Raw genomic sequence first — 14,345 nt, 5'->3', positions numbered from 1 at the left:
GGAGGGGTGGGAGAGATATGACTGGTCAGTAGTACAATTATGGCACAATGTTAGTTTATGTGTATAATAGAAGAGAAGGTGGTAAGCCTGGAGTTAATGTAAGACAGTTTGAGGTGGTGATAGTATTGCAATGGTAAAATAGAGTGAGATGCAAAGAATTATAGTAGGGGGGTATAAGAATTCAAGCTAATGGATGTAAGGGGAAGCAGATAAGTTTTGTTAAATAAAAGTAGGTAAGGTGTGAATGAAATGTGGGTGTGGACAAGGTAGAGTTGTATATGACTGGATCAGAGAAATGAGGGGGAGTGGTTTAATGGTTTACCACCATAAACAGTCAGTGAGGTAGAATATTCCTGGATACAAAGACAAGGTGACAGAACTCTAAAAACTTGACCCGAGTCACAGCATCTAATTTTATAGTTATGGGCTTTTCAATGTCTTTTCCAGGTATCTATTACACTGATAAGAGTAAAATATGCTGAAGTGTTAATGTAGCTTCACCTTCAGCAGTAAAAGGCCTGCGAGTGTGTGTAAGTAGGGGTGGGGATATCCTTCCAGCAGATTCAACACTGCAAACAGAACACACTAGTGCATGACTTAAATTAAATTATTAGTCTGAGTCTATGAATTTGTCTTACATAGATTTTAACTCAGTGTATTTTTTCCTTGTGAACTTTTGCAACTGCAAGTGAACTTCAGCCGTGCAAGTTCTTTAGGTAGTGGGTTGTTTCACTTCTTGTAGAGTGAAGCAGCTGGATGGAGAGAACACTTGGGACAAGGGGTAGGGAAGTGACTCTGAGTTTGGAGCCACAAAAACAAAAAATTAGTGGGAGACCCAGCTGAAAAGCGATGCTTCATCCTATCCCTTTGGCCAGCCCTAGTGACCCAAACCCATTCCATACTCAAGCTGCTGGTGTTGTGGATGGATGCCTTGCCTCTTGCCTTTGTGCCATTTGAGCCTTCTATATTGAAGTATTTTTAATACATATTTTTCTCTGGACTTAGTTACTCTTTAGTTAAGGTGCATTTAGTAGCCATTTTCAATTTCCATCAAGGTACAAGTTCTTCATTGTTAGTTTCTTTAAACGTTTGCACATTTGTCCCACTTTCTGAGGAAAGATACACTTTGAATTGATTGCAAACTCAGTCACTACTTTGTTAATTTACCAACTCACTGGCTATTACAATCAGTGATAACGTCTCATCGTTTTTAAAAATGAATGACTGTTATTTTATGTACAGAGATTTTTTTTAGATTACATTGTATAAAAAAATAGCTGAAAAGTTGTCTGTCTAGGTTACACACCATGGGTATAGGAGGTTTGTAAAATGTGTGCTTTATACATTTGCATTTTATAGTGAAATTGTGAGCATAAAGCACAGCTGTGCTGTATTTTGGAATTGTTTCCAAGCATGTTTATTGTAGGTATATATGCCTCTGCTTTTGTAATATGTCTATTTAATAAAACACTGTGATAGTCTCTAAGCAAATAAAAAACATGAGTGAAGATCAAAATTACTTACTGTACTAACAGTCTCTTTTGTGTAGCACATGGAGCTATAACAGCCTGTTTTTGTAAACATAGTAAAGGAATTGTATCCATGTGACTACCGTATATCCGCGGTGGTACAGCGGTAGCGTTGTTATCTCATAGCAGGAGGTTCTCCTGTTCGATTATTGGCTGGAGTGCCTTCTGTCTGGAGTCTGCATGTCCTCCCCGCGGTCGAGTGGCCACCGAAAGACATGCGCAAATGGGCGTGCCTTCGCTGAAGGTTGGGCTTCGGGCTGGCAACTCGGCACCATAAAAATAAACTGTCAGTCGGAATTCCACTGTGGCGACCCCTAACTGGGAAAAGCCGAAAAGACAAAGAATCATTATATGTGAATACCATGTAGAGCAGTTGCTTTAGACCCACTGTGTTCGTGAAGATTGTCATTTCAGCACAGCGATGAATTGTGTGTTTAGTAATGCAGTAGGTATAGCAAAGTTTTCAAATAGCTGATTTTAGCGTATCGGAAGTAGCATGTTTATAGTTTTGGAATCTGAACCTGAGGAATGAAAAAATTAAAGGCAACGTATTATGTTAGGCAGTAGTTAAGTGAACTGAAGCAGAAATCCTGTATATTTCTTTACCAGAGACAGCAAGACTGCATCCATATATTCACATAAATGTTAAGGTGCAACATGTCTTTTCCTGAGATCTGTCATTGTGTTTTTTTTTCTCTTTTATTTTACAGAGATGAAATTTACATTGCCCCATCAGGTGTTCAGAAAGAAAGGATTCAGGTACAGAAATATATAAATTTAATTTTATAAAGCCACGGTTCATCTTCTTTTAGAATTTAGCAGTCTGTGTCACTGACCTACCAAGTTTCACAATCAACTATGATACTGGAAGATCAGAAAGTTGTATGCTGTACTCTGACATCATGCACCAATTGTAGCACAAGTTAGGTACTGTGCTCCTAATGTGCCTTTGGTCAGAAGATGCATTAAATTGAAATCCTGTCTGTCTGTGCATGTGTATGTCCTGGATTTAATCATAGTTTTCTGTAAAGAGTAGGGGATTTATTTTATTTTATTTACTTATTTATTTTACATTTGTTGACCGGGAGTGTCTGGCTGAGCTATTGCCCTTTTTCAGCGGAGGCCTGTGGAGAAAAGCTCCAAAAATATACAATGCAACAAAAAATAACAATACAGATACATTTCAATAAAAATAACAACAGAGAATTTTGGTCGTTAAAATACGTAAGCTACATACATGTATATTGTTGTCAGATAAAACAGTACTATAAACAAAGAGGAGAATGTTAAAAAAGTAGAATAAGTTGTATGTTTTGGTTTAAAAAGAGAGTTGAGTAAATATAAGGTTTTGTATGCAGAGTAGAATAAACTTTAGAAAAACAAAAAGGAGTGCTCAGCAGTCAGGCAAGTCTCCTAAGCCTTAACGCAATTTTATTGTAACAAAAAAATAAATAGCGTTTTCGCTACTGCAACAATGTAGCTTCTTCAGAGGCTAAAAACACAGTAAAAAGGCGCCAACTACAATTTATACCATAGTCAGCCTCATTAACATCAGCTGTAATACGTAATACATCACTTCCTTAAAAATAAGTGTTTTTTTAAAAACACACTCAATCACTGGATATGTAATACCCTTCAAATACATAACAACAAATATACTTAGTTAAAATTAATGTTTGTGTGTAAGAAGAGTACATATATGTAATACTGACACACTAAGGTTAAAACTAAGATAACATCTAATAGGTCAACCACATATGTATGTACAAAATATGTAGAATATATGTAGAAGTAAAATCAACGTTTTACTATGGCACTTAATAGCTGTATTCAACATGAAAGGAAATTCTAATTCAGGTTCTACTTTAGATTGTTAACGTAAAAAGGACCTGTATTTCAAAACAGGGGCTATGTTGCAGCTCTCGTTTAAGCCTGGTATATTAAAGGCATCTAACTTGAGCTGCCATTCCAATTCTAAAATCTCTAATAAAAGAGAAGTAGGTCCACCCCTGACAGACCTATGTTTGCAGTCAATACCCATGAACACAAAGTTATGCCCAGGATTAGATTCTACATGCTTAGCAAGGGCGTTTTCACTCTTGTTATTCCTGATGGCATATATATGTTGGTATATGCGCTCTCTGAATTTTCTGTCAGTTTTTCTGACATAAAATGCCGGACAACATATACAGAGAGCAACATATACTATAGATTTGGTGTCACAATTTATTTTACAATTAATCCAATATTTTTTGTGACCTATGCTAAATGAGTTCCCTGTTCGCAAAACGTGACACCAATTGCAAGAACCACAACTAAAACACCCTTTAATTCTCTGAAGAGCTTGACTAGAGTAGTTCGACTGCAGTAATTCCTTGATGTTATTACCTCTTCTATATGTGATTCTTGGTTTAATACCAAGTTTCTCCACTAACAAGGAATTATTGGTAATGAAATACCAGTTCTTGTAAATGATCTCCGATATTTCTTTGGAGTTCAAATTAAAAACAGTTGAGAAAGACAAAGTGAAGTCACATCTAGATTGCTCAATTCTAAGTGTGGTACTGGATCCTACGCCTGTCTCCCCATTGAAATTACTTTTATCAACAAGATGTGTAGTTGTTTGATTATCTATTAAAGGACTGATAGTGCCATTCCGTCTTTTGTTTGTAACTTCTAATATTAATTCTTCTATAACGGGCAGTGGGTAACCCCTATTCAAGAAGAATTCAGTGAGTACACTACATTCTTTTTCAAATTCTTTAAAATCACTACACATTCTGACTGCCCTGACTAGTTGTCCTTTAATGATAGCTTTTTTTAGTTTGAATGGGTGGGCACTTGTGTAGTGTAAGAATGAATTAATGTAAGTGTCCTTACGAAAAATAGATGAAGTGAATCTAAGGTTACTTAAGTCCTTTTTAAGTTTAACATCTAAATAGTCTATCTCACTAACCTCAAATTTAAAGGTAAATCTAAGAAATGAGGTAGTGTTATTGAAGTAATCGACCAGTGACTGTGCCTCTTCTTCATTGCCCCTAAACAGAATAAAAATGTCATCAAGGAATCTGGTATAATGACATATTCTGTCTTTCCATGTTGGGTGGTTCAGGACAAACTCTCTCTCCCAATATGCCATAAACATATTGGCTACGATGGCGCCACAAGGGGAGCCCATCGCCTCTGCTTCTGAATATAGTAGTCCTTTCCAAAGACAAAGTTAGAGGACAGAACTATATCTAGAAGTTCTGTGATGTTGTTGATCTCATCCTTGGGGCTTTGAATTCCATCAACAACAACTCCAACCATTCAATGGCCTCCAAGTGTGGAATTGAAGTATATGGAAACAGCGTCGACTGTCAAAATTTGTGCACTATCAAACTCAATGTCATTGATGCTAGAGAAACTCCAAGAATCCTTACATATACTTGGGATGAATTCCAAGTATTTGGCTAACAAAGTCAATATATTTTGCTGATGGGTAAGTAATGGAGGATCTCCCATCAACTAGTGCCCTCATAGGCGGGTCCACAAGATTCTTATGAATCTTGGGTATGCCGAACATCACAGGCGTCCTGGGTTGGGAAATATTAATGTATTCATAGGTGTCAAGGTCTATTCTGCCTTCTATAAAAAGGTCTCTGTAGTAACCCTTGATCCTATGATTGTTGATGTTCATTTCGTTGAGGGAGGAACTATTGTAGGCAGGTGTGTCCAACACTAGTAGCATTTTCTCATCATACAAGCTGTTCTCAAAAACTACCAGTCCCCCACCCTTGTCAGGTTTCATAACCCTGACAGAAAATTCTTTTAGTTGGTTAAGGGCCTGTAACTGGTCCTTTGAAATGTTGAATTTGCTTTTCATAGCTCCTTTAGTTTTGTCAAGGTGTCTAATATCCAATTTGCAGGCGTTTTCAAAAATACGTAAGCCCACATGTAAAGGGGGATTAAAAGTACTTGGCAACTTTAAAACTTTGTTCCTTCCAAACACTTTGATGTTGTTAAAGTCCTTATTGATCTTAAGTGCTACGTCCGGAAGCTTAATTTAAAATTATTGTTTAATAACACAAGCAAAGAAGACAAACTTGTTTTAAAGTTGCCAAGTACTTTTAATCCCCCTTTACATGTGGGCTTACGTATTTTTGAAAACGCCTGCGAATTGGATATTAGACACCTTGACAAAACTAAAGGAGCTATGAAAAGCAAATTCAACATTTCAAAGGACCAGTTACAGGCCCTTAACCAACTAAAAGAATTTTCTGTCAGGGTTATGAAACCTGACAAGGGTGGGGGTCTGGTAGTTTTTGATAACAGCTTGTATGATGAGAAAATGCTACTAGTGTTGGACACACCTGCCTACAATAGTTCCTCCCTCAACGAAATGAACATCAACAATCATAGGATCAAGGGTTACTACAGAGACCTTTTTATAGAAGGCAGAATAGACCTTGACACCTATGAATACATTAATATTTCCCAACCCAGGACGCCTGTGATGTTCGGCATACCCAAGATTCATAAGAATCTTGTGGACCCGCCTATGAGGGCACTAGTTGATGGGAGATCCTCCATTACTTACCCATCAGCAAAATATATTGACTTTTTGCTAGCCAAATACTTGGAATTCATCCCAAGTATATGTAAGGATTCTTGGAGTTTCCTTGCTAGCATCAATGACATTGAGTTTGATAGTGCACAAAATTTTTTGACAGTCGACGTTGTCGACTTATATACTTCAATTCCACACTTGGAGGCCATTGAATGGTTGGAATTGTTGTTGATGGAATTCAAAGCCCCAAGGGATGAGATCAACAACATCACAGAACTTCTAGATATAGTTCTGTCCTCTAACTTCTTTGTCTTTGGAAAGGACTACTATATTCAGAAGCAGGGCGTAGCGATGGGCTCCTTGTGGCATCGAGCTAATATGTTTATGGCATATTGGGAGAGAGAGTTTGTCCTGAACCACCCAACATGGAAAGACAGAATATGTCATTATACCAGATTCCTTGATGACATTTTTATTCTGTTTAGGGCAATGAAGAAGAGGCACGTCACTGGTCGACATTTCAATAACACTACCTCATTTCTTAGAGTTACCTTTAAATTTGAGGTTAGTGAGATAGACTATTTAGATGTTAAACTTAAAAAGGACTTAAGTAACCTTAGATTCACTTCATCTATTTTTCGTAAGGACACTTACATTAATTCATTCTTACACTACACAAGTGCCCACCCATTCAAACTAAAAAAAGCTATCATTAAAGGACAACTAGTCAGGGCAGTCAGAATGTGTAGTGATTTTAAAGAATTTGAAAAAGAATGTAGTGTACTCACTGAATTCTTCTTGAATAGGGGTTACCCACTGCCCGTTATAGAAGAATTAATATTAGAAGTTACAAACAAAAGACGGAATGGCACTATCAGTCCTTTAATAGATAATCAAACAACTACACATCTTGTTGATAAAAGTAATTTCAATGGGGAGACAGGCGTAGGATCCAGTACCACACTTAGAATTGAGCAATCTAGATGTGACTTCACTTTGTCTTTCTCAACTGTTTTCAATTTGAACTCCAAAGAAATATCGGAGATCATTTACAAGAACTGGTATTTCATTACCAATAATTCCTTGTTAGTGGAGAAACTTGGTATTAAACCAAGAATCACATATAGAAGAGGTAATAACATCAAGGAATTACTGCAGTCGAACTACTCTAGTCAAGCTCTTCAGAGAATTAAAGGGTGTTTTAGTTGTGGTTCTTGCAATTGGTGTCACGCTTTGCGAACAGGAACTCATTTAGCATAGGTCACAAAAATATTGGATTAATTGTAAAATAAATTGTGACACAAATCTATAGTATATGTTGCTCTCTGTATGTTGTCCGCATTTTATGTCGGAAAAACTGACAGAAAATTCAGAGAGCGCATATACCAACATATATATGCCATCAGGAATAACAAGAGTGAAAACGCCCTTGCTAAGCATGTAGAATCTAATCCTGGGCATAACTTTGTGTTCATGGGTATTGACTGCAAACATAGGTCCGTCAGGGGTGGACCTACTTCTCTTTTATTAGAGATTTTAGAATTGGAATGGCAGCTCAAGTTTGATGCCTTTAATATACCAGGCTTAAACGAGAGCTGCAACATAGCCCCTGTTTTGAAATACAGGTCCTTTTTACGTTAACAATCTAAAGTAGAACCTGAATTAGAATTTCCTTTCATGTTGAATACAGCTATTAAGTGCCATAGTAAAATGTTGATTTTACTTCTACATATATTCTACATATTTTGTACATACATATGTGGTTGACCTATTAGATGTTATCTTAGTTTTAACCTTAGTGTGTCAGTATTACATATATGTACTCTTCTTACACACAAACATTAATTTTAACTAAGTATATTTGTTGTTATGTATTTGAAGGGTATTACATATCCAGTGATTGAGTGTGTTTTTAAAAAAACACTTATTTTTAAGGAAGTGATGTATTACGACACAGCTGATGTTAATGAGGCTGACTATGGTATAAATTGTAGTTGGCGCCTTTTTACTGTGTTTTTAGCCTCTGAAGAAGCTACATTGTTGCAGTAGCGAAAACGCTATTTATTTTTTTGTTACAATAAAATTGCGTTAAGGCTTAGGAGACTTGCCTGACTGCTGAGCACTCCTTTTTGTTTTTCTAAAGTTTGTCTAAATCCTTTTTTACGAGTAGAATAAACTTAAAAGGTTACATAAGAATTTCAGGGAGCAGAATATAGAATAAGCTTTAGAGGTTGAACAGGAAGCATAGAATGAAGTAGTTAATGGTAAGTTTTAGTAAATTAGTTTGACTGTACTATAAAAGGTAGATAATAATCAGGGAGGGTGAGTACAATGGCAGGACCAGTGTTTTTAAAGTGGTCTTTGGTTGCTAGCTTAAATTGTTTGGGGTGAGTCAGGGACCTTATTTCTAGTGGGAGTTTGTTCTATGCAATAGAGGGATGGTAGCTATATAAGTTGCACCCTGTGTTGGAATTGGGTTTATGGATTTTTAGTAGATCTTGGGTTGCGCTTTGGAGAAGTCTGGTAGGGGAGTAGTGAGAGAAAAGTGAAGATAGACGGGCAGAAATCAGGCTGATATAGGATGGCGTGTATGATTTGGAGTTGAGATTGTAGGAAAAGGTGAGGTAGTTCGGGCCAGTTCAGGTATTTTAGGGAGAGACAGTGGTGAGATTTATGTTTGTTGAGCTGCAAATCTAGCTATTTTGTGGTAGGTTGATTCTAATTTGGTAAGTAAGGAGGAGTTTGGATTTGTGTGTATTTGGGAACAATAGGTTAAGCATGGTAGAAGTTGGGCATCGGTAAGAGAAATCCTAGCTTCAGTAGTTAGGAATTTGTTATTCCTCTACAGTAGTCCTAGTTTTTGGTGCTTTTTTTTGATACAATTGTTAATGTGAAGATCGAATTTTAGTTGGTCGTCAATGGTAATGCCAAGGAGTTTTGTGCTAGTTTCAACTTCTATTGGAGTATTGTTTAGGGACCTTATGGAGAAGGAAAGTTTAATGTGGTTTGCAGATTTAGGTAGAAAGAGTAGTAATTTTGTTTTCTTAGGGTTGAGGATGAGTTGATTATTAGTGAGGCATGTCTCTACTGAGCTGAAAGATAGTTGGGTATTTGTTAGGAGTTCTAAGGGGGAATTAGCAATAGCTATGACTGTAGAGTCAACTGCGTATTGGACAATGTTAGTTTGAGGACAAGAGGAGTGGAGTGAGTTGGTGAAGATATTAAAGAGTAGAGGTCCAAGAATGGAACCTTGGGGAACACCACCAGTTCTTACTGAGAGAGGGGTAGATAGTGCTGAGTCCCATTGTACTGACTGCAGCCAGTCAGAGAGATAGCTAGAGAACCATGCAACTGTATCAGGGTAGAAGTTTAGGCATACAAGTTTACTAAGTAGCAGAGTGTCAAAAGCCTTAGAAAGGTCAAGGAATAGACAGGATGTGAGTTTGTGATCATCTTTAGCAAGGGATAAGGTATTGAGAAATGATAGTAGAGGTGTGGTTGTACTATGCTTGGGATGGAAGCCATGCTGTGTTGGAGTGAGAAGTTTTTCTTGTAAGAGATTATGCATAACTTGTTTGTGTATACATTTCTCAAGGATTTTGGAGAGAGGGGAGAGGATAGCGATAGGTCTGAAATTACATATTTATGTGGAGTTACCTCCTGTATGAATAGGAAGAGTGTAAAACTGTGTCCAGATGGAAGGAACTTTAGACTCCACGATGGAGTGATTGATTAGTATAGATACAGGCATAGCAAGGGAGTCTGCAGCAATCTGCAAAAGTAAGAAGGAATACTGCCTGCTGATACAGAGCATGGTTTGAGCTTTGAGAGTAGAGTTCTGATATAGTCAGTGGATACAGGTTTGAGAGAGAAGGAGTTTACTGAGATAGTGGTTGAGGGGTATATTGGGAGGTTAGAAATGTTGTTGTTTGAGAGGTTGGGGATAAATAGTTTGGAAATGGATTTGATAAAGTAGGTGCTGAAGGTATTGGCAGTTTCTTCAGGTGACTTGTCAGGACATGGGTTTGGTGAAGTTGGGTTACCTGGATGTAGTATTTAGTTTATAGCATTCCAGAAATTTTTTGGATCAGATTTTAATGTTTTTGTGGGATTATAATAAGTATTTTTTGTCTTTGTTGATAAGTTTTTTTGTCTGATTTCTAAGTTATTTATACTTTAGGAGGTCAGCTGGAAGGTTGGTTTATATCCATGTTTTCCATGCCCTATCTGTGGATTTCATAAGGGTACGGATGGTTTTAGTTTGCCAGGGTGAAATGTTTGCCTTTAATCGAACTTTTCTCGGTGGGGCTAGAGAATTTAAAATATTTAGGAAAGTTGAGCTGAAGGCATTTACCGCTTCATTGAGTGGGAGCTGTGTAAGGAAATTCCAGTTAATTCTAGGTTTTAAAAGTGCCTAGGTTAAAGGTTGAAAGTTTGCGGCAGGTGATAAGCCGGTGTGGTTTGGGGAGGTGGGAGATGTATTGTAGCACTTTTATAGGTGAGTGGCTGCTCAGGGCATCAGGTAGAGTTTCAGGGTTATGGTATTTGCCGGGGTTAGAAACAAGTGTTCAATCTATCAAGGAGCTTGAAGAATGAGAGTTACACCTGGGACAGAAGGAAGTACAAAAAAAAAAAAACTATAAGCCAGTACCATCCAGTGTCCGGGGAAGATAAACAGTCAGATTTAAGGGCAATTAGGCAAGCTAGATTCTAAAAAAAAAGGTCTTTTCTTTTTTGTTTTTATTTTTCTTTAAAAATCAGGAGCTGCAGTTCACTGAGAAGTAGGAATATAAGGTAGTTATGCCAGGGGTTTTAGGAAAGGGACATGCAGTAAATTAGGAGTCAATAGAGTACTAAAAGGAATGGAATATGGTATATGCGAGCACACTACTGGGGATTCCTATGAAGCAAGGGCAGAAAAGCTAACTCAAAAGATGGTGCCTTTCTACATCAGGTTTTTTGATTCCTCTGTAATTAAGCAGGAGTGGGAGGGAGGCGTGCAGGTTCAAAGTGGGGGAGGGGGATAGACACAAAGTAATACAAGGTTGTGAGCCAGAAAAACTGGACTAGGGTAGCTGCTAAGAAAACAGTCAGGAAAACCAGGCTCAGTCAATTCCAGGTTTTTGTAGTGCAGTATCTTCCTTATAACTACAAATCTTCTGCTACTAATCTAGTAAAGTGTGCTGAAAAGGACCACCACTTCTGTAGGGAAAAACAATTGAAGTATGGGCTGCAGGTACATAGGTAAACCTTTTCCAAGAGAAAGAAAGCAGTTTTAAGTAATTACTGAATAATCCTAATGAAAAATGTACTAAGAAATGGTATGCACGGAATCCCCAATAAGTGCACGCTCACCTTCTGTTGCCAAATGGAAGATCACACATTGTTAGTTTGTTAAAATCCAACACTTTAATGCCCAAAACAGGATACTTGTAGAAAATACATCCAACGGAATTAAATAAAACCAAAGATTTCAATAATCCGTAATAATATAAGCCAGTGGTTGAGCGCTTTCACCCGGGACTCCGGCATGATCTTCCATTTGGCAACAGAAGGTGAGCGTGCACTTATTGGGGGATTCCGTGCATACCATTTCTTAGTTTTAAGTAATTGACCTAGGAGTACAATAGGAAGAGAAAACATGCGGGGGGGGGGGCAGTAGTGTGCACGCTTATAGTAAAAGGCTATAGAAAAATGTCTTCAGTTTAAATACAACTCTAACGTACACTAGTGTAGCTGAAAGCACTTTAGTGTTCCACCAACACAGGGTCTCACCAGTGCAGGGCAATCTTTGGTTTATTGGAGGTTGGCCAAGACACGGAATAAAACTTTTGCTGAGTGGAGTTCGCGCACACTCCTTGTGATTCCTATGAAGCAAGGGCAGAAAAGCCCTTTACATTGTATTCTGGCCATATTTAAACTAGTCACAATAAATACCACCACAGGTTTCGTGAAAATGGGAGCTACCCAGTTAACAACTATGATGGGTAGATAAAGGAATGAAAGTGCAGATCTCCCTTATCTTCCTTTTGCCCGTTTCTATTGTAAGGTAAACTTTATACCATAGTTGGTAGTCGTTTCTTTCTCTACCTCCTTTTGAGGTATTCTTTAACATCCATAGTTGTTAGCCCCCCCCCCCAAAAAAAAAAAATGTGTGTGTGTGTGTGTGTATTAATTGTATACATATACATATGTATGTATATATATATATATATATATATATATGTATGTATATATATATATATATATATATATATATATGTGTGTGTGTGTTATAATGTGTGTTTGTGTTTGTGTGTGTGTGTGTGTATGTATATATATATCTATATATATATCTATCTATCTATATATATATATATATATATATATATATATACATATATATAGTTTTATCTTGATCTGGTTTATTTTAGTTGTTACTGGCTTGTAAGCCTACCGGATTTAAAAAGTGCACTTTCTGTGGGCACAAGATCCTAAACTTTGATGCCCACAGGGAGTTCATGTACTATTTCGGGCCAGCACATCTGGACATCTGCTCTGTTTGTGTGACCATTAATGCCAGGGTGATAAGTGATCGCAGGAACAAATTAATACTCAAAGGACGTCTTCCAGCTTTTGCTTCGTCTGCTGCTACATCTTTATCAGCGGCTCAGACCCCCTTTCAGAAATCTAAAGAGACTGAAGAGCATAGGAAACTCTCTTCATTTAAGTTCCCTCAGTCAATATCTTCTCTCATCCTCCTGCGAAGGTACCCAGGACCTTTCATGTGAAACCTTTGGGTCCGATACCTGTAGGTAATAGATCTCCCCGGCTTCCTACTCCGAGATTTTGCCTGGAGCCAGTATCTCCTAGATTGAGGTCTCCATTCCTCCAGAAAAAGTCTTCAAGGCCACCATCCACTTCCTATTCCATTAGGTCCTCCTGGAGTCTTTCTAAGTCGGAGGTGGATAGGATTATGAGGAAGTTCCTCAGAACACAGGTCCAGATGGAGGTTCTGCCAGCTCTGTCTCCCATTTGATCCACGATCTGTAAGCCTACCTTCAAGCCTGTACTTGCTCCTTCTCTAATCTGGCCCGCGGTTTTTGAGTCCTTGGATATGAGAGCCCAGAGAGTTGAACAGTCAAATCCGAAGGTCTTAGCATTCTTGACTCTGACAGCTTCCCTGACCTGATCGGTTCTGATCCTGTTGGAGCATGGTTTCTCTTGGAACTGGTGCACTGATGCTGGATCCGAGGGATTGATCTCGACTCCAAAGTTTTCAGTGCAGTTGCTTCTTTTCAGAGCTTCAACATTGGATAGCTTGGCTCCAACTCCCCCTTCAGATCAGGGGGTCCAGGAGGCAGGGTGGTTGTGTGACCCAAGAGTTTCGTCTCCAGTAGAATTGCCTTTGACATCTCCTGGGTCCTCTGCTTTCAAGGTAGTGGAGAGGGTATTGTCTGTACCTGGATGGGCTTCGACTCTTCCTTCATATTCATGCCCCCAACCTCCTTTGGATCCTGTGTTTGAATTTTCTCCTCCTTCACCTCAGGTTCAGCCAGCCTAGATGAGCTTCCAAGCAATTACCACCAGGGAACTTCCCATCTTGTGACACTTCCCAGAGCACCCTACTGAGGAGATCCCTTGGAAGAGGGCATGCAAGAGGAGTCACCTGGATTCCCCACAGGAATCCCTCACAGAAAGCACTGATTTTTATGAAGGGGAAGGGTTGTCTAGATCCTCACCTGAGGATGTCTCATTCAGTGACATCTTGGAGATCCTGTGCCAAAAAAGGTAGTTGGGCTGCCCAACCCCCTTCCCAGGAGGAATCCATGTTCTTGGAAGTAGTCTGGTCTGGACCTTCTACTTTCTGGGTTACCCCACGTACAGATGAGCTGATAGACCTGGCTTCTGACGAGTGGTCTCTGTCAGTCTCTGGCAAAGATGATCTTCCAGAAATGGGGTCAGCCATGCTGTGATCTATTCGCTTCTTCCCTCAACAACAAATGCAGCAGGTTCTTTGCCCTAATTCACCCTCAGGGACAGTCACTCAGAGATGCTCTAGTCGATATTTTGGCCGTCTGATGTCCTTTATGCTTAGCCTCCCCTACCCCTGATATCCAAGTTTCTTTGGAATGCCAGTCAGTTGAAAAGTAAAGTACTCCTCATTGCACTCTTCTGGTATCACCTATCTCACAGATAAAGCTTCTCCTTTAGCTTCAACTAGTTGTCCAAGGCCTTCCTAAAAGGTACATTTTTGCTTAGACCTCCAATTTGAGATCCCACTCCAC

General features: G+C 38.7%; 1 protein-coding gene across 5 annotated transcripts in view; it reads left to right on the top strand.

Moving 5' to 3' along the window:
- The window catches only part of LOC122811078 (APAF1 interacting protein), a 791,984-nt gene that overhangs the window by 488,984 nt on the left and 288,655 nt on the right, over nt 1-14,345 (top strand). For all 5 annotated transcript variants that reach the window (XM_044082644.1, XM_044082647.1, XM_044082643.1 and 2 more), the window contains one exon: nt 2,240-2,288. In XM_044082644.1, the coding sequence (XP_043938579.1) occupies nt 2,240-2,288 (49 nt within the window). The remainder of the gene's footprint in view (nt 1-2,239; nt 2,289-14,345) is intronic.

The sequence above is a fragment of the Protopterus annectens genome, chromosome 9.part0 (assembly GCF_019279795.1).
Source record: "Protopterus annectens isolate FY-2018-M chromosome 9.part0, PAN1.0, whole genome shotgun sequence".
Taxonomy (NCBI): domain Eukaryota; kingdom Metazoa; phylum Chordata; order Ceratodontiformes; family Protopteridae; genus Protopterus; species Protopterus annectens.
Note: the sequence above shows the minus strand (reverse complement) of the source record. Positions and strands in the feature narration are given on the sequence as shown.